At 63.3% G+C, this 21,823-nt stretch overlaps 3 protein-coding genes across 3 annotated transcripts; all 3 read left to right on the forward strand.

Annotated features, from left to right (window-relative positions):
- Positions 1–194: 194 nt before the first annotated feature.
- Positions 195–15,568, forward strand: STARD3 (StAR related lipid transfer domain containing 3). The gene is made up of 15 exons (XM_032202955.1): positions 195–257; positions 1,862–2,141; positions 4,478–4,555; positions 4,743–4,820; positions 4,911–4,964; positions 5,069–5,186; positions 6,304–6,402; positions 7,038–7,093; positions 7,628–7,720; positions 9,034–9,096; positions 10,127–10,222; positions 10,757–10,836; positions 11,244–11,348; positions 12,696–12,789; positions 14,593–15,568. Exons 2-15 carry the CDS (start codon positions 1,926–1,928, stop codon positions 14,695–14,697), a joined length of 1,335 nt encoding a protein of 444 aa, XP_032058846.1. The 5' UTR covers positions 195–257; positions 1,862–1,925; the 3' UTR covers positions 14,698–15,568.
- Positions 15,569–16,539: 971 nt separating this feature from the next.
- On the forward strand, positions 16,540–17,544 carry TCAP (titin-cap). The gene is made up of 2 exons (XM_032202496.1): positions 16,540–16,688; positions 17,289–17,544. The coding sequence occupies exons 1-2, from the start codon at positions 16,540–16,542 to the stop codon at positions 17,542–17,544; spliced, it is 405 nt and encodes a 134-aa protein (XP_032058387.1).
- Positions 17,545–19,117: 1,573 nt separating this feature from the next.
- On the forward strand, positions 19,118–21,058 carry PNMT (phenylethanolamine N-methyltransferase). The gene is made up of 3 exons (XM_032202914.1): positions 19,118–19,271; positions 19,503–19,710; positions 20,623–21,058. The coding sequence occupies exons 1-3, from the start codon at positions 19,118–19,120 to the stop codon at positions 21,056–21,058; spliced, it is 798 nt and encodes a 265-aa protein (XP_032058805.1).
- Positions 21,059–21,823: the final 765 nt, after the last annotated feature.

Raw genomic sequence — 21,823 nt, forward strand, 5'->3', positions numbered from 1 at the left:
TGGGGGGGGTCCAGGGGGGGTCTCGGGGTGCCCCCCGGGCCTTCCTCCCCCCCCGCGCACTGCGGAATGGGCTCTCCCACCGCCCCCCTCCCCACCGTCCCCAAATGGTTTCGCCCCGGCCCGGCTCCGTTCGGCTCCCCCCCCCCCCCCCGGGCCCGGCCGCGCGTTCGCTTCCGGGGTCAGAGGTGGCGGCGGGACCGGAAGCGGCTGAGCGCTGGGGGCTGCTTCCGGCGGGGCCTGGCCGCGGGCGGCTGCAGGTACGGGCCCGGGGGGGGCCGGGGGGGGGCAACGGGACCGGGACCGGGACCGGGACCGGGACCGGGACCGGGAAGCGACCGAGGCCGGAGCGGAGCCGCCACCGGTGCCGGTACCGGGCCCTGCCCCACAGAACCCGCCGCTGGGGGCCGGGTCCCCGCGCCTGGGCCCCCCCCGGTGTGAGCGGGGCCGCCCCGGGACCAGGCCTCACCCCCCCCACACCCCCTTCAACCACCCCCCGGTACCGGCTCCAGGCCTGGCCCCCCCCCCCCCTCCCCCGGGGCCGTTTCACCCCCGGAGCCCCGCGCTGCTGCTGCTGCCCCCGGACACACACGGAGGGTCGGGGTCGGGGTCTGAGAGCCGGGAGGGGACAGGGCAGAGCCTGGGGGGGCTCCAAATATTCCCGTGAGAGGCCTTTGGCCTTCCCGAGGGGGGCAAACCCTTCTCACCGACCCCCCCCGAAGAGCTTCAGGACCGGCGAGCTTCCAAAAAACCTTCAATTCCCACCCTCAATCTGGGTTTGAACCCCAAAACCGTTGAATTTTGCTGGTTTCAGGAGCCGGGGACGTCCCCACCCCGTGAGGCAGCCTCGGATCGGGGCCGGGTGTCCCTGGGGGTGATCCTAAACCGCTCTGAAGTGCCGGGGAGGGGGCGGGGGGGCTGCCTAAGTGCAAAGCGCTGTCTGAGCGGGGGGGGGGCGGGTGGGAGGCCATCCATTATTCAGCTCCCACAGATGTCCCGAGCTCCTCTCTCCTTGAGCCGGGCTCACGGTGCCTTATCCGAAGTGACACGGCCTCGGTGGGGCTTGGGGGGGGAGGTTGGTGAAGCCTCGCCGCCACGCCCCCCCGAGCTGCTCGCATAGATTCCTGGGGTTGTGTTTTTTATGGGGGCGTTCACTGAGCAGCCCCCTCTGCCCCGCAATGTGCCCGTTTCCCGCAGGTTTGGGCCCAAAAGGGATTTTTTTTTTCCTGGTTGAAGCCTCCTGGCTCTGAGTGAGGTGTGCTGCAGCCCCCCCCTCACCCCGCTCGGGTCCCAAAGGGAGTGGGGCCGCCTGAAAATGTGTCAGCCTCGACGCCCCGACTGCCCCCTGAGCAGCTCAGGGGCGAGACCGGGGCAAGCAGTGGCCACGTGGCCACCCCGGGGGGTTTTCCAGCCCCTGCTCACGCTCTGGAGCCCCTGGTTTGGCTCTCCCCGCACCCACAGCACGTCCAGGGGGGGTGCTGCAGGGTGGGGGTGTTGGTGGCTGATCCTTCCACCCCAAAACAGCGCACGGGGAGGGATGGGGCTCTGCTGGTGCGGGGTGCGAGCTGTGCTCTGCCAGGGAGGCCCCTAAAAGCCTAAAAAAACCCTAAAAGCCTGAAAAAACCCTAAAAGCCTGAAAAAACCCTAAAAGCCTGAAAAAACCCTAAAAGCCTGAAAAAACCCTAAAAGCCAGCTGGATTCTTCTCTCCCAGGAGTGCCGTGAGAGAGGCAGCCTCTGGGTGCTGGGGACAAGCGCCTGGAGGGGGGGGCATCGCGTGCCCCCGCTCCCTTTCTGTGCTCTCAGCACGGATCCGGGTGCGAGGCCTCGCTGCAGCTCCCCCTGTCCCCTCCTGTCCCCCCCCAGGTGACACCCCGGCCTCGCAGATGCGGCCCCGGCTGCCGTAGGACCCGAGCTGCTTGGGCCGAGGATGAGCAAGCCGCCGGAGCTGCAGCACGACCTGGAACGAAGCCTCCCCGCCATCGCCTCCATCAGCACCTCGCTGTCCCACAGCCAGGCCTTCTCCCCCTACGGTTTCTTCTCCCCGGAGAAGAGGAAAGCCATCTCGGACGTGAGGAGAACCTTCTGCCTCTTCGTCACCTTCGACCTGCTCTTCATCTCCTTGCTCTGGATCATCGAACTGAACGTAAGTGGGGGGGCAAAAAAAAAACCGCCCGGAGCTTTTCCTCTCCTCCCGTGCAGCCAGATCCTCACGGCTCCCTCTCCCCAGGCCCGGGCTGAGGCTTTATAAGCTGCAGCCCTGCTCGTTTCCTGCACCCCAGCCCTGTTTTGGCTGCCCAGGGTGGTTAACACCATCCTGGGGCTGGCTTTGTGCTGTCCTATAACAGATCCGGGGCCCGCAGGGTGGCCAAATTTCTCCCCTGCTCCCCTCCTTCGCCAAGCAGCTGCCGGCTCAGCTTGCTCTGCCCTGCAGGGGTGACGAGGAGGAGGAGGAGGGGGGGGTTGCAAACCTTCCTCTCCCCGCCCAGCTGCTGGGCACGGACAAAAAGGGCTTTGAGCTTTGGTCCCTGCCGCTAATCTCAGCCTCGGGACGCCCGAGGTGCTGCCCTCCTGCCTCAAAGGCGCCGCCGGGGTTTTGTCCTCCCGCCTTGGCTCGCCTGAGGAAACCCAGTTGATTCCCAGTCGATTTTCCTTTCAGCCCCAGCAGGTCAAAGTCGCTCCCGGGGTTGGGGCTGTGCTTTTTTATTCTCTCCCGACCAGTCCCGACCAGTTGGGGCCGCGCGGGGCACTGGGTTTCGGGTTGCAGGCGCTGCTTGTCCTGCGAGATGAAGAGATAGACCCCGCCGCTCCCCGTGCCTGGCCTGCCTTTATCAGCTCCGTGTCCTGCGCTCGCTTAGCGACCCTTATCTCTCTCCTTCTTATCTCCTGTGGTGTCTGCACCTAACAGATCGCTCCAGCCAGCGGCTCCCTCGCCCCGTGGCCGCGGTGCCGAGCCCGCAGGGACCCCCGTGGTGTAGGAACAGCAGCTCGGGGCCGGCATTCCTGCCGTGCCGACGGTGCCCAGCACCCCTGGCGCGGACCCCAGCCCTCCTGCTGCTGTCCCCGGGGCTCGAGGAGCGGTGCTGGCCCCCAAATCCAAACCTGCAGCCCCGGGGAAATGCTCTGGCAGCGCGGTCGTCAGGGTGATGCCGAGCGTAGGTCTCGCAGGTAGCCATTAATGAGTGACTAACTGGTGATATTTGGGCCCCGAGCCGAGATGCTGCATATTTAAGGCTATTAGGAGGGCTGATTTGCCTAGTTATGAAGAGCAATGAGTTTATATCGTGACTAATGCTTTTTTTATCAAATGGTTTCCTTCGCTGCGAGATAAGCTGAGCAAATTGGCCCTCGTTAAATGTCTGCCTCCTGCAAACGGTGCTCTGCGAGCTCGCTGAGACAAAGAGGTGCCGCAAACAATTCTCCTCGCTGGCTCAGGGCAGCGGCGTGCGTTTAATCCTAAAACACCTCTCAGAAACCGTGACCCGAAGCCTTCGCTGGGCCCTTTTTTTTTCCTCCTGGGAGCCTCCTGGGAGGAGGTTTTCAGCAGCAGCTCAGCGAAGCTGCCTGGCACGAGCCCTGTGGCCCCCCAGCAGCTGAAGCAGCCCCCCCCCAGCCCCCAAATATTAAGCACCAGCCTGACCTAGAGGGACCACTTCCCGCCGGCTGCCTCGTCTGTCCTTGGACTGTCTGACAAGAGGGTGCCAGGGCTCCAGGCTGCCAAGAACTGGCCTGAGATCCACCAACTTGTTTCTCGCAGATCATCAAACAGCTGTCAGCGTGCACCGGCGTCCCGGCCAGCTGGGCTGCGTTCAAACCAATAGCCTAAAGGTGAAGCATTTGTTCCAGTTACCTGAGCCATCCGCTTCCTCGTAAACAGCCAGTCCAAGCTCCTGAGAGCAGGATTTATGGTGGCAGAAGCACCGAGGCTGGCGAGCCCCAGATTGTCTCGGGGTGAGGCAAGAGAGCTCTTCTCTGAGCTTTTTTTCCACGCCCGGGTTCGATACCAGCGGCCGTGGCTCGGCCTCTTTCGGATTTCCTCGTGCTTCTGTGCACCCGTGGCCCTCTCCTCCCGCTTCCCCCCGGCCCACGGGCTGGCCTGGGGGAACACTGAGGGTTTTTTTTTGCACAAAGAGGACGATCTGAGCTGAAATCCCACCTCGCAGGAGGGGTGCTGTGAGGGATGCTTTGGGCGTCTGGCTGCGGCCGATGGTGCTGAGCGCTTCCTGGAGCCGTTCACTTGCTCGGGGTTTCCCTTTGTAGAAAGCTCCCCCCCCAGAAGTGTTTCACGTCGCCGTGAGCCGCTCCAGCCCTGGCTCCCCTCGGCGTGAAGCAGAGGCTGAAATGTGCAGCATCCCCCCCGTGGCCCCGTGCCTGCTGCACAACCCGACCCCGTGCTAACCTCCGGGCACCTCTCGGCCGCCTTCTTCCTATCAGCATTTCCTTATCAGTGCTGTCTCGAGAGCTGTCTCGTTTCCTCTGCAGACCAAGGATGGCATCGAGAAGAATTTGGAGAGCGAAATCATCGAGTACAATTTTAAGACCTCTTTCTTCGACATATTTGTGAGTGTCCCGGGGATAGCTCGGGGTGGGGCTGCAGCCTCCCAACCCGTCCCGTTGCACCTCTGACCCCATCTGGGTGGCGAGGCCCTTGGGGGGGGCTGCCTGGGGGCTGCGTCCTCCCGATGCCTGGCACGGGGACGAGGACTCTGGGACGCTGACTCGTCCTGATGGCGTTTTCTTTTAAAAGGTCTTGGCTTTCTTCCGATTTTTTGTGCTGCTGCTGGCCTACGCGGTCGTAAGGCTGCGCCACTGGTGGGTCATAGCGGTAAGAAGGCAGTTCCTGCTTTCCTGTTTTTGGTTTGTGCTCTCTGCCCGGGGCTTGCAGGGATCTCAGGTGGGTGATTTTATTTTCCAGGTCACGACGTTGGTCTCCAGCGCCTTCCTGATTGTGAAGGTCATCCTCTCCGAGGTTGGTTTCCTCGGGCTCACGGGGGGATTGCTTTGTGATTGCTGGCTGCTGCTGTTGGCCGTTTTTGTGTGAACTCCCTGTGGCTTTTGCTTTCTTCCACTCAGCTTCTGACCAAAGGGGCGTTCGGCTATTTGCTTCCTATCGTCTCGTTCGTCATTGCTTGGCTAGAGACCTGGTTCCTGGATTTTAAAGTCCTAACTCAGGAGGCGGAAGAGGAACGATGTGAGTATTTTGCTCTTCTCTGGTAGGAGCTGGCAGATCAGGCTACCAGGCCTGGGGTTTCTGCTGCTTTGGCAGCACCTTGACAGCTAGGACGTTCGTGGAGAAGTGATCTCCAGGCTGGCTGTGACGGTAAGTGCCTGACTCAGTTCTGTGATGGTATACAAGCCCCTTCAGGGGAAGAAAATACCAGATTATAAAAAGCATCTTTTAATTGAGAGGAGAAAACCATGCCAGATTCCCCAATGTCTGGGTACCGAAGCCAGACGTATTGGAAACAGAGCTCACCTCCGCATCACTGAAAATGTTTTGAAACAGTGGGACAAATGCCAGGCGGACTGGGGGACTCTCCAGCTCCTGGTATCTGTCTGCAGATCCGGGCTGGAGACCTTCGGGGAGGAATGCTTCACTGGGAGATACATTACAGGGGTGCAGCGTGGGTTACGGTGTGGGAAATGTGACAGCTTCTTGTCGCTGAGGTCAGACTAAAATGAGACTGAGCTTTTCTGACCTAATGCCGCACGAATTCCCGCGCGCGGCGGGGCACCTGTCACTTCCAAGGGTGCTTGGAACCGAGCGGGTGCTGGGTTTGGGGTGGTGCAGCTGCCCTCTTACAGCCGAAGGAGCTCGTCCTTCTCCCTGGCTTCTCTGACGAAAGAGGACTGGGAAGTGGCACGTAAACGAAGCGGTATTTGTCGAGCGAGGCTGGGTCAGAAATGCACCCAGTGACTGGAAAACACCAGAGGATGTTTGGGTCTTGCGAGGAGGCTTTAAGATGAAAAATGATCAAGTGTTTCATGCCTCTATTGGATTAGGCTCGGGTTCCAAATTGCTTCCAGGGGAAGCTCTTATTTAATTAGATGCTTAATCGCCTTTGGATTTGACAGGCAAAAGAGCCCATTGATCTCCACGCAGATAAAATGTCTCCAACAAAAGATGAGGCAATAGGAGCTGAAAGGCTCGTGGGCTGGCTGGTGGCAGCGCGAGCCGAGCAGCTGTGGCTGGGAGGCCGTCTGGGGAGGGCTGGGCTGGTGGCTGGGGGGGGACACGGGGCCCCCAACCCAGCCCCTTTGGGGCTGAAGCACGGGGCAGGGTGTGTGAGACCCCCTCTGGTCCCCAGGGTACCTGGCAGCCCAGGCTGCGGCCGCACGCGGGCCCCTGCTCTACCCCGGAGCCCTTTCGGACGGGCAGTTCTACTCCCCACCGGAGTCCTTCGCAGGTAACGTGTGCTCCTCACCCCTCTCCCCTCTTTTTCTCCCCTCTCTTCTCTTCCTCTCCCAGCTCTGCCTCCTTAGCCCGGCCCTTGGCAGCGCCTCCAAGAGCTGACGCCGCAAATCCAGCCCCTTCTCCTTGCCCCGTGCCCGGGCAGTGCAGCCACAGCCCTGTTGTCTCGGTGCCATCAGTGGCAGGGGGTGGTGCTCAGCCCCACGTGCCTGGCTTCGGCCCCGTGGGAAGCCAGAGAGTTTTGTGGGCTTGGGATTTAATGCTCGTAAGCCACGCTCGAAAAACATCGCCCTGGGGATGAGGGCGTGGGGACAAATCGCCACCAGGAGGCGAGGGGGCAGAGGTGACAGGGTGCCACTGCCCTGTGCCACTTCCCTGTGCCTCTGCCCACTGCCCTGTGCCACTGTCACTGCCCTGAGACCCCCCCAGCTCGGCAGGCTGTCTGCTGGAGCAGTTGTCCCAGTGTTGCTGACACCCATTTGGGGAGCAGAGCCACCCCTGGGTGGGGGGCAGGCCCTGGGCTGTGCTGACAGCAGGGATCTGACACTGTCTGCTCCACGGGAAGGTCAGGGGGAGGTCGTCCACGTGGCATCTTCGTTAGCTGTGTGTTAATTGCGTGCTTCCTCCTAGGGTCGGACAACGAGTCGGACGAGGAAGGTCTGGGGAGGAAGGCGTTGACAGCGCAGGTAACTCGAGCTGGACGCTCCTGTCCCTCCTTCCTGTCCCTCCTTTCACAGCCATTGCCCTGGGGGGGTGATTTTTGGCTCTGCCTCTCCCTCTCCCTCCTGGTCACACCCCAAGAGGGCATCGCCTTGGCCATCCTCACCAAGACCTAGCTATAGGGTGGTCCTGCACCTCCCCGAGCTCTGCCTGGGCACCAGCCCCTGGGTGCTGCCCTCCCAGAGGTGCTGCTGCTGCTCAGCTCCCACAGGAGGAAGCTCTGAGCACCTCGCAGCCCTCGGCCTGCTGGAAGCCCTCGTGCTGAGGCAGGAGGCTCGCTGCTAGGCGCAGCTGGCGTGTGGATGCGAGCCAGGGCTGGGAGCGTGACTTCAAGCTCCAAAATGAAGCCTCTGTGACCCAAATGAAGAGATTTCTGTGGTGTGGTGGTGGGAGGTTGCCCGCTTCCCTCTGCTAGCCCCAGGGGGTGGGTAGCCAGCCTTGCACGCACACTTTGGGCTCTCTGCAAGCCCCATGAGTGAAAATATTCCCTTCTCTCCTAGGAGAAAGAATACGTCCGGCAAGGCAAAGAGGCGATGGAGGTTGTGGACCAAATCCTGGCGCAGGAGGAGAACTGGAAGTTCGAGAAAAACAATGCAAGTGTCCCCCCCGCCCCGCTGCCCCGCAGCAAGCATGGCTGGCTTAGCAAAAACCAGAGGACAAACGAGGCTTCTGAAACCTCCTTGCGACACGAAAAATTAACAAGCGTTACAATTACCTGATTGAATTAGGAATCTATTCCAGTTCAGTTAAATGTAAAATCCCCTCTTATTTAATTAGACGTTTAATTGCCTTCCCGTTTGACAGGAGAGAGAGCCCGTCACTCCTCCCTCTCGGCGGCGGGCGGGCAGGGGCGGACAACTCACCTTTGGTAGGCAGGAGGAGCAGAAGCGTGCCGTGCCGTGCCCAGGGCCCTGGCACTGCTGGTTTTGCTTTTTCTGGTGTTTTTAGGAGCGTGCTGGAGTCTGGGGAGGCTCCGGATGAGACGAGGTTGCCGTGAGCCAAGAGGGAGCAGGAGCGTGTGGGGCGCAGGCTGCTCCTGCTGGCCCACCCCGAGGCCGTGTGCCTGTCCCCTGCCCCAGGACAGGGACCCTGGGGGAGGCAGAGGGTAAAGCAGGGAGCCCTGCCCGTTCCCCCACCTCACGGCTTTATTCCCTGAGCCACAGTGGGGTTTGCTGGGGTATCTAGAGCTCCTTGCTCTGCCCAAAGCGTGGTGTGGAAGGTGCCCTGTCTCTGCCCTCTAAAACCAACCCCGCTTTCTGCTTGTGGGCTCCTGCCATGGCTGGGGTGAGAGTCCTGCAAACTGCAGTCTCATCTGGTGTTTAAAATTCCCCTGTCAAGTGATCCATTGTTTGATGCCAAACTAGCTGGGCAGATTGTTTTCTTTATCCAAAGGGGGATGGATTTAAATAGACTAATCAGAGTTTAACACAGGGCTAATGATGAAAGGTTATCATCTGTCCATCCCTAACCCCTCCAGGGAGTCTCTTCTCAGATGTAGGTAACAACAGCAGTGCTGGCAAACTAACCCCTTTCTCTTGCACTGGTGCTGGTAGCTTGCTACAAAGAGAATTTGACCTTGAAACGGAGTTTGCAGCCTGGCACGGGCTGGATTCTTTTTCTGTCTCATCACTGCTGCCTCTCTGGATGTTGTTTTGTTTATGGAAATTCGTGCACGGGCATCTGAAATGTGCTGGGTGTCGTTCCTGTCGTGGGGCTGGCTGCCTGGCCTGGCCTGGCCTGGGGGAACGGGCACGGTTTGGGGTCAGGGATGGTCCCGCGTGGCACGGGAGCGGGCTGGATCCTGCTGCTGCAGCACGGTGCTCAGAGACCAGCAGGCTTTAGCTCGGGTAGAAACAGTTAATTTTATTTTGCCAGCAGAAATGTAACTTCCTTGTTTCTTGCGCAGGACTTCGGTGACGTTGTTTACACTTTTGAAATACCTTTCCACGGCAAGACCTTTATCTTAAAGGTAAGGAACCTTCCCGTATCGCTCAGCCTGCGTGGCACAGGCAAAAAGCCTGCTCTCCTTGGCATCGCGGCTCGGCTTTCACGCTCTCTCCTGGCCCTGGCAGGACAGGTCAGGCTGCAGAGCACTCTTTGAGACAGATGAACTGCTCTGCGCGCTCTAGGGAATCTCTCCAGGAAAACCCCTTGGCTGGCAGACAAACTCCCCGGCAAATAATGCCGGGCCCCAGTCTCCGCTGGTAGAAGTGGGAGCAGGTGACTGCGAGACTCGCTTCCAACCCCAGCATCTAGGACTAATCTGACCAAGGAGGCTAATTGCAACTAATTGCCAGCAAGACCAGGGCTGAGCGTGCGTCTGCTGCTGCCTGGCATCGAGCAGAGCCGCGCGGAAGTGCCGTGCTCCGTGCCCTCTCGCTGGAGTGGCTTGGCTGTAAACCACGCTTTAATGAAGCATCGGTGCTGCGGTGGCTTTTCTTTGTTCCAGTGCATATGTTGCCTTGCTGGCAGGAGCCGCCGGCCGAGCGGCTCTGTGTGCACGAGGAAAAGCTGCACGGGCTCTGCGGCGCTCACCATTTGCCTCTGAAGATCCCCCCCCCAGTCCCACAGGGACGCGGGGAAAGGACTGTTGTCCGTGCTAGAGCTCGGAGCAGCTTTTTGGGGACTTGGGGAAGCGATTGCACCTGCAGCAGAATCGCTGCTGAGGCAGGGTGAGGGTGGAGGAGCCGGCCCGGGTCAGCCCCGAGGTCCGTGTGTGGCACAGACAGATATTTGCCCTCCCGCAGAACCCAGCAGGCAGCAGCTCAGCGACTGCAGTTCCCCGGGGTCTGATCCGTCCTCTGTCTCCTCGTGTGCCCTGCAGGCCCCTGGGAATGAGAGCGCTGCTGCAGCGGGGTCACAGCCTCAGCTCTGCAGCCTCGCCGCTGCCCTGCTGCTCGGTCCCTGTTGTTCTTTGTGATCTGCCCCGTGTTCCTCAGAAATCATCTTACCCGGGGGGAGCGGGGGACTGGCTAACTGCTCTGGCTCCGTGTCCTCAGGCTTTCCTGCAGTGCTCTGCTGAAACAGTTTACCAGGAGGTTATTCTCCAGCCCGAGAAGATGATCCTGTGGAACAGAACAGTGGCAGCTTGCCAGGTGAGCGTGCCGGACAAAGATGGCTTAATCACAGGAGCTCCTTGGAGCGGAGAGCTGGAGCTTCCCAGCCCCGCACCGGCTGTCGGCGCTGCCCAGGCCCTAGTGGAGCTTAGCTGGATCAGAGTCGCTGAGGCGTTAAATCTCCGCCGCTCATCCGTACGATCCGAATGCTCTGCGGCAGCCAGCTGCGTGGCGCTGCCCGTCCAAAAGCCCACGAGGTGGGCAGGGAGCTGGGCCAGCGGCCGAGCCAAGCCGGCTTCTGCTCGCCGCGGCGGTGATCCGAAGGCAACGCCTGTGCCCCCTCCCCAAAGGGGCAGAGGGGCAGCCCTGGGCCAGCAGAGGAACCTCTGCGTGCGCTGCCAACCAGCTCGGCCCCAGCCCCGAGCCTCCCATCAGCTGCCAAAGGCGCTGGCTTCGAGTCCCGGTGCTGTTCTGAGGAGGGGCCGCATCGCCCAGCTGTTGGCACCTGCAGGCGCAATCTGAGGAAATCCTTTTTTTTTTTTTTTTTTTTTTTTTCCTTTTTTCTTCTTCCAGATCTTGCAGCGGGTTGAAGACAACACGATCGTTTCGTACGACGTAGCAGCTGGGGCCGCAGGCGGTGTCGTTTCCCCCAGGTCAGTTTGTCCTGCTGTCTGCGCTGTGCTCAGCCCCCCCCCCCCCCCCAAACACCTTCCTGAGATACAGAGGGAAGCTTCCGACCGCGGCGAGAGCGCTCGGCTCCAGCCCTGTCACTGTGTGCTGGCTGGGAGCTCCTTGGCATCCCCAGAGCAGGGCTGGGTTCTGCTCCCAAAGGCAGGGAGCCCCTGAAGTCTCCTCCAGCCGTTTCTGGCAGGAGGCTCAGAGCCCAGATCTGTCCCAGGCAGGCAGTCAGCCTGTCTCCCTGCGAACGGTGCTGGCCGTGCCGTGTCCATATGCTGCCGTCCCTTTGCCACAGCCTTTCCCGGCAGTCCCAGGGCTGGGATCTGCTCCCCTCCGAGCCCCCTGCGCATCCCAAAACCGTCTCTGCCCTTCCTTTGCGCAGGGATTTCGTGAACGTGCGTCGGATCGAGAGAAGAAGAGACAGGTACATTTCCTCAGGGATGTCGACCACGCACAGCCTGAAGCCCCCGCTCTCCAAATATGTCAGGTGAGAGGCAGATCCTGTTATCTGAGCTGCTCTCTGACACACGCGCCTCGCTTCAGCTTAGGGCAAAGAGCCACTTAAATGAAAACCCTGCTGTCTTTCTGGCACCGCGTTCAGGAAACTAATCTATTTGTGGAACTGAACCTTGCTTCCCTTGTTCTTCTGCCTTTGTTCAAGAAACTCTCCGTGCTGCCGAGCGCTGCTCGGGCGTTTCCCAGCTCTCTGCTCCCTCTGCTCTGGGGAGTGGAGGTGCCGACCAGTACGAGCACAAACCCCAGCCCGCCCCGCATCCTGTTTACGTAACACTTAATTCCCAAACAGGGCCAGCTGCCACTTCTGAGGGGCAGTAAACAGCTGACCGTGCCTTTCCTTCAGCCTCTCGGATGCCTTTTGCTGCTCGTAAGCCGGCTGCTTACAGATTTTAGAGGCTGCAGGCGCCGAGAGGTGGTCCCGTGGGTGAGCCGAGCTGCGTCAGGATGGACGGGCTCCCAGGGTGTCAGCGGCTCTCTGGCCTCTCCCCTTCCGAAGGGAAGGTTTCGCACGGCCGGGGCTGGATCTCTGCGGGGCTGCTCTCATCAAACAAGGACTCCTTGTTACTGCCTGCGCCTGTGCCTGGGGCCCAGCTGTGCCACTTCACGCGCTGACTTTGTTTTTCCTAATAATCTGGTTAAAGTAATTGACATTTTAACTCAGAGCCGTTATAGCTGCCTCAGTCTATTTAAGAGCCGGGGATCTTCGGGGCCTAGAAAAATCTTTTAACGAATGCGCGCAGCAAAAATAGCGTGTGTTCCTGAGCAGAGAAGGGAAATCTGGATCTGGGCTGTGTGTGTAAGCACGGCTCTCCTCGCTGAGACGCTCAGATGGTGCGAGGAAGGATCTGGGGGCTGTAGTGACGAGGCTGTCTGCGCCGAGCCTGTCCTGACCCAGCACGGTCTCCCCGAGTGCTCGGCTTCCCTGGGACCTGCTCGTTGGCTCCCATTTCTGCCAGGTCTGTGCCTCTGAAACCTCCCCGCGGCGCGGTGCCGGCGTCGGCGGGGCTGGCACGGTTCGGAGGCAGAGGCTGCTCCTCAGCCTGCAGCCCTGCAGCAGCCCTGGCACCGCTGCTGCCAAGGCACCTGTGGGAAACCTGCCTCGTGGTGTTTGCTCGGGAGCCTGCAGCCAAGCCGGAGCCCTTCCCAGGCACTCTGCACATCTGCTCCCACCCCGTGGGGCTCCCCCTCCTCGCCGCCAGGCCAGGGTTGTGCCGCAGCAGGAGCCAGGGTCGGTGCCACGCACCCGGCGTGCCAGGGAGAGCAGCTCCTCAGCCTCCCCCAGCCTGACTGGGTGCTGCTGTCCTTGTTTCCCTTGCAGGGGTGAGAACGGGCCGGGAGGATTCATCGTGCTGAAGTGCCCCAGCAACCCCAGGGTCTGCACTTTCGTCTGGATTCTGAACACGGACCTGAAGGTAAAGCCAAATTCTTTGCTGACGGGCGAGCGCCGTGGCTGTGTTCCCTCCCCAGCAGGGACACCAGCACCTTCAGCAGCCCCTGCATGCTGCAGGATGCCTGCTGGGGACCCTGCAGGGGCTGCTGTGCTGCTGCAAACCTCTCCTGGGTGCAGATTCAGCTGCCTCACCAAGGGCTGCCCTAAGGGGACCTGAGTTTTGCAGGCAGAGGCTGTGCACCCTCTTTTCTCCCTGAATTTCCCCCGCTGTAGGGCTGCGAAACCCTTCCTTACCCGGCCGAGATCTTGGCTACGGGTTTCACCTCTCCGTGAAGAGGTGATTTTATCCTTAGGGGACAGAAATAGTTGGGCACGTCAAGTGCTGGCTGCCTGCTGCTCCCCGGACCCCGCTGAAGGGCTGAATCACTCTCTGCTGCGTGCCCTGCTCCCAAAATCTCAGCACAAACACAAACACAGACCCCGGGGGGCTGTGCCTGCATGAAGGGAGTGGTGCTCGGGCCCTAGGCCGTGCCCCAGCTCTGGAGCTCTTTTTGGGGAGCCCTCACTGGTGGCCCAGACAAAGGCAGCGTGCAGGGAGCCGGGCTGGGTGCATGGGGGGGGGGGGGAGCTGCTCTGTTTTCTTCCTCCGCTGCTGAATCGAGCCGAGGTTGACGTGGAAACGGCGCTGCAGCAGCGAGCACAAAGGCTCCATTCATCAGCGCTCTGCTGCAAAGCTGCGGCCCCCTCCCCTCCCACGGCCCTCCCTTCCCACCAAGCAGCTCAGGCGCCCTGCTCCTGCCGAAATTCTCTGCCAGGGCTCTGCAGAAGCTCTCCCCTTCGGCAGCTCCTCGCCTGGGAAGCGACGGCGGGGACGAGCCCAGCGCCGCCCGCACCCCAACCCCGCTGCCCCCCGGTGCTGTTTGGCACGGGGCCGGGGCCGGAGGTGTTTTTCCATCACTGATCTGGCTCCCGTGCCTCTTCTTCCCCTCTGTAAGAGGCTGTTTTGGGGAAAAACAGCCCCGTTGGGTGTGCGACGTGGGGCTGGGCAAGGAGAGAGCCGTTCCCAAGCCGGGGAGCCCTCGCCCAGTGCCTGCCTGCTGCTGGAAGAGGCTGTGCCGGCCGAGTTCTTAATTCACGGCCCCTCGACTGCTTCCACCACCTTCCTGAAGGGCTCTGCTGCTGCCCAGACCCCTCGGCCTGTGCTGCCTTGGTATTTCCTTCGGCCCCGGCGCAGTATTTATAGCGCATGGCTCATCCCTTCCTGCAGCGAAGGGCAAGGGTTGCGCACGTGTGTGTGTTTGTGGCAGGGCTGAAACGGGCCCCGAGCTCGCAGGGGGCTGCAGGAAGCCCCCCCATGTGCACCACATCCCCAGGGCTCCTCCTGCTCCCATCCCATGCCCTGGGCAGGGGCCGTGCCCCCCCCTCTCTCCGTCCCTGCCAGCCCCAGCGGCGCTCCCAGCCCTGCTGCTGCTGCTGCCTGCCCCCGCAGAGCCCGGCCTTGCTTTTTGTTATTTTTTTCTTTTTTGTGCATCTCACATCACGGAGCAGGGGCCGAGGCGGCTGGGGTTGAGTCGTGCCGGGGCTTTTTTAGACAACTCAAACCTCGTTTCAGTGCCTCCCCCGGAGAAAACTCCTCGAGAGCAGCAGCAGCTCCCCGCTGCGGCACCGGGTTCAGGGAGCAAAACCCGGGCAGCCCCGAGCAGGAGCTCGGGGTGGGTTTGGGGAGGATTTCACCTCCCTGGGGGGGCCGTTTTGCCCGTGCTGCTGCTGTTCTCCCTTACGTGCTGTTCTCCCTGACGTGCTGTTCCTTCTCCTTTCCTCGCAGGGTCGCCTGCCCCGGTACCTCATCCACCAGAGCCTGGCGGCCACCATGTTCGAGTTTGCCTTCCACCTCCGCCAGCGGGTCAGCGAGCTGTCTGGCAAGCCCTGAGCACCACAACACAGCCCGGGGGGGGGTCTTCGGGCAGGGGGGGCTGCCCCACACTGACCTCGTCAAGGGCTCGGCTCCTTCCCTGCTGAGCAGAGCCCTGAAACCCCCCCCCGGCATGTGCCAAACCCCTGCCCCCCTCTCTCTGTGTGGCTGGGCTTGGCCCTGCTCTGAGTCCAGCCTTGCCCCCCCTCCCCACACAAGGGGTCTGGGGGCTCGTTGGGACCCCCCCAGGTTCCCCTCCTGGTACCCTGGGGTAAGGGGAAGGGAGGGGAAAGCTGCTGGGGGGGGTGAGGACACGTCTGTCCCCGTCACTGTCCCGACACAGCCACCTTCCAGGCTGTGCCCTTCGCACACGGGGACAAAACGCAGCCCCCCCAGGCCCTTCACCCCTTGGGGGGGGGGGACACACACACACACACTGTTGGTTGGGGACATTTTGGGACCCCCGGGGCTGTCCCGTGGTGCTGCCCCGCTTCTCTGGGGTCCCGCCTGAGCTCGTGTTTCCCCCCCCCTCATCCCGTAGCTCTGCAGGGAACGAACGTTTCTGAGATTTTTCATCCTTCCTGGGTGTGTGTGGAGGGGGGGGGGGATGCGGGGGCGAACGCGGCTCCCTTCTACCTGTGCTGGGCTATAAAGGGAAGCTGCAACGAGCCGCCCGCACGCGGGGGCACGCGCCGGCAGCGCTGCGGCACGGGGGCGAGCGCCCACGGCAGCCCCCACGTGGGCAGAACCACGGGGGCTCTGCTCCCTTCCCACCCACCCCCCCCTCCTCTCCTCCACGGCACCGTCCTGGGGTCCTTGGGGGGTCCCTGGGGTCTCGTGGCCCCTTCCCGTGCCGGGGGAGCGGGGGGGGCCCGGCAGCTGTGGAAATAAAGAGCCTTGCACTATTTGCAGCCCGCTGCCTTCCACGTGCCCTTTGTAACCCGAGCGAAGAAAAGCAGGGACCAGCGCCTGGTGGGGTTGGGGGGGGTGACAGGCCCAAGCTGCCCCCCCCCAGGCTCAAAGGATCAACCCCGGGGCTCCTGCGGCTGCTGGCTGTGGGGTCGCCGTCCCCTGTTGTGCTCCAGGGGTCGGGGGCAGAGCCCGGTGTCCCCAAGGCCCGGCCAGGCGAGCTCAGACCCCGCTGGCACCCTGCGAGCACCCGTCTGTCCGCAGCCCCCATCTGTCGGCCCTACAAATAGCCCGCCGGGGGGGCCCCCGTGGCCAGCACCCCGCTGCCAGCTCTCAGTGGGGGGGGACACGCACGGGGATGGGACCTCGGCGGCCCTTCGAGGGCAGCAATGGGGCCGGCACCGCCATGGGATGGGTGCTGTGGGGTGGGGTGGGGTGGTGTGGGGTGGTGTGGGGTGGCACGGCCACGGTACGGGCAGCAGCCCCCCCAAAAAGCCACTGCCACCCCTCGGCTCCCTCTTTTTTTGCTGGTCCCGGGGGCCGGTGCCAGCGCCGCAGCGGGCAGGGAAAGGCCAAGCGTGCCCTGGGCTGAGGCCAGGGGGGGGCCTCACAGTGCCGGGGAGGGGGGGGCTGTCCCCACGTGTCCCCACACCCCACGGGGACACAACCCGGGGCAGGGGCTGCCACGGCGGGGGCTGACCCTACAGGAGCGACCCCGGGCGCACGGGGCTGAGCGTGGCTGGATGCACACGAGGTGACGCATGTGTCCCCAGTGCCACCCCCCTGGAGAGCTGGGGGGGGGGGGCTCTTGGCACCCTGTGGTCCCCGCGGTGCCAGTGACACGTCCCAAAATAGCCTCCCGGGGGCCATATAAGCGGGGCCGGCAGGCACGGGGCAGCAGAAGCCGGATCCTGGGGCGCGTTGTAGTTGCCCCCCGGGGGTGTCGCGGGGATGTGGGGGCCCAGCACGGTGGTGCGCAGCGGGGGGCTGCTGTCGGGCGCCCGCCTGGGTTGTAGGGTGAAGGAGGAGGACGTGGGGCGCCGCGAGACCTTCAGCGCCGAGTGGCTGGACCTGGAGCTCAGCACCCGGCCCGAGGAGGGGTGAGCGGCACCCACGGGCTGTGGGGGGGGGGGTGCAGGAAGGATGGGGGGGGGTCCTCATAGGGTTGCCAGGGGCTCTGAGGGTCTTTGGGGGAGCCAGGGAGGTGGGGGGTGTCCAAGGGTCCCTGTGGGATTCAGAGGGTGTTGGGGATTCCTGTGGGGAGGGGGGGGTCCCTGTGGGGTTGGGGGAGGCTGCGCGGCCACACGGGGATGTGGGGGGCTCCGGGGGTCCCTGTGGGGTGGGGGAGGCTGTTGGAGGGGGGGGGGGGGCATGTGGGACAGGGGGGGCTCCGGGTGCTGCAGTGTGGGTTGTAGGGTCCCGGGGGGGAGTTCCCATGGGGTTGGGCAGGACCTGGGGGCGCAGGGTGGGGGTCTCCAGGGGTCCCCATGGGGTTGGAGATGCCGTGGGTGAGGGGGGGGGGGTCACCAAAGTACCCGCGGGGACTTGGAGCTCTCCATGCATCCCCATGCCCCTGGGTGGTCCCAAGGGGGGGGCTCAGGATGGTTTTGGGGGAGTGGGAAGGGGAAGGGGAGCGAGAGGGGATGCCCATGGGGTGGGGGAGCGATGGGGACCCCCCCCAACGAGCGCCTCGTGCCCAGGTGGTGCCGGCGGGAGGCGGACGAGCAGCGCCGCGAGACGCTGGAGCAGCGCGGGGAGACGCGGGTGCTGGAGCAGCGCTCGCCCTGGGGGGTGCTGCGTTTCGGGGTCCTGGGGCAACCTCTGGCCCAGCACCTCCTGCCCTACGCCCGCACCCTGCCCCTGCCCCTTTTCGCCCCCCCGGACCTCCGCGGCGCCAAGGCCGGCGTCCCCCGCACCCTGTCCCGTTCCCTCTCCCACGAGGCTCAGAGGGGCTGAAGGCGACGGCGGCCGTGGGTGGGGGGCTCAGGGTTGAGGGTGGGGGGGGGCGACGGTGGCGGCGGCGGGGTCCTGAGGCTCTCCGTGCACGCCGCGGCCCCCGGGGGGAGGAAGAAGAAGAGGAGGAGGGTGGGGGGACGTGGGGGTGGGCGCCCACCCCGCGGAGGGTGGCGGTGGCCGGTGGGGACGGGGTGGCCGCGGCTCGGGGTGGCGCCGGGCGCGGGGGCGACTCGGTTTCCCTGGCAGGAGGAGGGGGTGTGAGGATGGGGAGCGCTGAGCCCCCCCCCCCCCGAACCCCAACCCCAACCCCAAGCTTTCAGAGGGGCTGGGGGGGGGGCGCGGTGGGGGTTTTTGTGTGGTTTTGTACCAATTTGACGTTCTTTGTACTGCAATAAAGTGTCCGGCCTGGGCCTGCAGCTCCAGCAGCAGTGGTTTCTTGTTTTTTTTTTGGGGGGGTGGGAGAATACCAGGACCTGCCCCCCCCCCCCACAGACCTATCTCAGCTCCCCCCCATCTGCCCTCCACCCCTGGACCCAAGAGAGAGACCCTTGAGGGGGTGGGGAAATTGGGGAAACTGAGGCACGGCCCATTGGAGGCTATGGAGGATGGGGGGGCAGATCCCTGCTTATATAACTGCCCCCCCCCCCCCCTTTTGCCAGCCCAGCCCCTGGCAGGGTCCAGGGCGACCTCGGTGCCAGTGCCCAGATTAGCTGTTCCCTCCCGGCTGGATCCCGCTGTCCCTGGGCCACCGCCAGCCCCTGTCCCATCCCCGTCCCCATCCCTGTCCCCATCCCCGTCCCTGTCCCCATCCCCATTCCCTTCCCATCCCCATCCCCGTCCCCTTCCCGTCCCCGTCCCTGTCCCCATCCCTGTCCCGTCCCTGTCCCCGTCCCCATCCCCATCCCCTTTCCCATCCCCGTCCCCATCCCTCCCCTCCCGCTGCTGCCCCTGGGACTTCAGTGCCTTTCCCCCCTTTCCTCCCCCATCCCCATAAGCAGCTCCCATCCTGTCCCCAGTCCCAGGGTGCTGGGCGCACTGGGAGCACTGGGAGCACTGGGAACAGGATTGGTGGTGCTGGCTCCTGCCAGGGGCTGGGCTCATCGGTAACGAGGGAGCACCCAGACGGACCCCAGCCCCATTTCCAGCCCCATTTCCATCCCCATCCCCATCCCCATTCCAATCCCCATCCCCATGGGGCAAGCCTGGAGCCAGGCCAGCACCCTTGGGTGCTGCAGGGGGGGGTGTCATACCCCCACCACCATTCTGGGCCACCCTTCCTGGCTGGAAACCATCTCCAGAGGCTGCAGCAGGACTCCAGCCCCCAGCCTCCCCCCCCCCATACACACCAAGCTCCGGGGAGGGGGGGGGACACAGCAGGGCCGGATCCTGCCCCGGGCGCTGACGCTAACCTGGTTATCCGCGATGGACGGCCGCAATCAGCGCCGTGCCCGGCACAGCCATAACTCACCCTGTGTGTGTGTCCCCCCACCTTGGCCTTATTGTCGTCCCCCCCCCGCCACCTTACCGGGGTTATAAAGCGAATCCGGGCTCGGCAGCCCCCGCAGCCCCCGCCATGAGCAGCCTGGCCGCCGTCCGGGAGGGCTACGAGCGCTTCGACCCCCGCGCCTACCTGCAGAACAACTACGTGCCCCCCCGTGCCGATTTCTCCTCCGAGGACTGCGTGGTGCCCTGGAAGCTGCGATGCTTGGCCGAGACCTTTGCCAGCGGTGAGGGGGGTGCTGGGGGGGGAGGGGGGGGTCTTGGGGGTCTCCCCAACCTTGGAGAGGAGCGGGGAAACTGAGGCACGGGGCGTGAGGGGGCACCCAGCACCCTGCCACCCACCCCCCACACCGCTCTCCCCTGGTTTTTTCCCCCGTGCCCGGCTCCCCCAGCTCCACGTCCCCAAATCCCTGACCCGCTGTGGGACCCCCCCCCCAATCTGTGCACCCCAATCCCAGGTGAGATCCGCGGGCGCACGCTCATCGACGTGGGCTCGGGTCCCACCATCTACCAGCTGCTGAGCGCCTGCGACCACTTCGAGGAGATCGTGGCCACCGATTACCTGGCGGTGAACCGGGAGGAGCTGCAGCGCTGGGCGCGGGGCGAGCCCGGCACCTTCGACTGGAGCCCCTTCATCCAGCACGTCTGCAAGATCGAGGGGCGCGGGTAGGGGGGCAGGGGGCAAAAGAGGGGACGCGGGGACCCCTCCCCAGGGTGGGTGGACTGGGTTGGGTCACAGCTGCTTGTCTTCACTCTCTCCAAATAATGTCCCTGGATCCCTGAAGGATCCCACCCCAAATCCCCACGGGATCCCAGCCCCTTGTCCTTGTGGGATTCCAGCCCCTTGGCCCCACAGGACCCCAGCCCCTTGGCCCTGTGGGATCCCAGCCCCTTGGCCCCGTGGACTCTGAGCTGATCCCCACTGGGATCACGTCCCCACACCCCAGAGCGCGATGTGCTGATCCCTGCAGGATCCCCTCCGCACCTCCCCAGGGGATCCTGCCCCCCCCGTCCCTCCTGATGCTGGGCTGAGCCCCCCCAGGATCCCATCACCGTGGCCAGGCTGATCCCTGCAGGACCTCAGCCCCCTGCCCCCATTAATGTTGGACTGAACCCCATGGGACCCTGTCCCAGTGTCCCCACTGATGCTAGGATGAACCCCACAGGACCCTGTCCCTGTGTCCCCATCGACATCAGGCTGATCCCTGCAGGACCCCAGCCCCATGTCCCCATTGACACTGGACTGAACCCCGCGGGACCCTGTCCCTGTGTCCCCATCGATGCCAGGCTGATCCCTAGAGGACCCCATCCCCGTGTCCCCACAGCCCCTGGACTGACCCCTGCAGGACCCCATCCCTGTGTCCCCATTGATGCCAGGCTGATCCCTAGAGGACCCCATCCCCGTGTCCCCATTAATGCTGGGCTGAACCCCGCAGCACCCTGTCCCCGTACCCCCATCAACACCACGCCGACCCCCACGGGACCCCATCCCCGCGTCCCCACCTACACCAACCCACCCCCCGCAGGACCCCATCCCCATCCCCACCCCACTCTAACCCCCAACCCCATCCCCTACAGCGAACCCTGGCAGGAGAAGGAACGCCGTCTGCGGGGTCGCCTGCGACGCATCCTCCCCATCGACGTGCACCGCCCGGACCCGTTGGGGTCCCCGCTGCGCCCCCCGGCCGACGCGCTGCTCTCGGCCTTCTGCCTGGAGGCCGTCAGCCCCGACCGAGCCACCTTCGCCCGGGCTCTTGGGCACGTGGGGTCCCTCCTGCGCCCGGGGGGCCACGCGGTGCTGCTGGGGGCCCTGGGCGAATCCTTCTACCTGGCGGGGGCCGCTCGGCTCCCCGTGGTGCCGCTGGCCGAGGACGACGTCCGCGGGGCGCTGGCCGGGGCCGGCTTCGTCCTGCGCCGCTTCTGCTCCTACGCCATGCCCCCCGCCCTGCGCACCGGCGTGGACGACGTGGACGGCGTCTTCTTCGCCCACGCGCAGAAGCCGATGGAGGCCTGAGGTCCCCGTCCCCCGTCCCCCCCCCCGGTCTTGTTTCCCCCCCGCCTCGAAGTCAGTTTGCGCCCGTTTGGCCCCCAGAAGTTAAATTTTGCGCCCCCGAAAGTTAATTTTTGTGCCCCCCGAAGTTAATTTTTGCACACCCAAAAGTTGAATTTTGCATCCCCAAAATTTGAATTTTGCGCCCCCCAAAAGTTGAATTTTGCGCCCCCGAGAGTCAAATTTTGCACCCCTACAAGTTAAATTTTGCGCACCCAAAAGTTGAATTTTGCACCCCCAAAAGTCAAATTTTGCACCCCAAAAGTCAAATTTTGCACCCCTAAAAGTTAAATTTTACACCCTTAAAAGTTAAATTTTGCGCCCCCAAAAGTCAAATTTTGCACCCCTAAAAGTTAAATTTTGCACCCCCAAAAGTTAATTTTTGTGCCCCCAGAAGTTAAATTTTGCACCCCTACAAGTCAAATTTTGTGCACCCAAAAGTTAAATTTTGCATCCCCAAAAGTCGAATTTTGCACCCCTAAAAGTTAAATTTTACACCCTTAAAAGTTAAATTTTGTGCCCCCAAAAGTTGAATTTTATGCCCCCAAAAGTCAGATTTTGCACCCCTACAAGTTAAATTTTGCGCCCCCAAAGTTAAATTTTCCACCCCCAAAAGTTAAATTTTGCCCCCCCCTCCCCATTTTTGATGTCCTGTGTCCGTAATAAAGGCTGAGCTGCACGGCGTGGGGAGAGCTGGGGGGACCCGGGGGGGGATTTGGAGGGGGGTGC

This window comes from Aythya fuligula, chromosome 24, assembly GCF_009819795.1.
Source record: "Aythya fuligula isolate bAytFul2 chromosome 24, bAytFul2.pri, whole genome shotgun sequence".
Lineage (NCBI taxonomy): Eukaryota > Metazoa > Chordata > Aves > Anseriformes > Anatidae > Aythya > Aythya fuligula.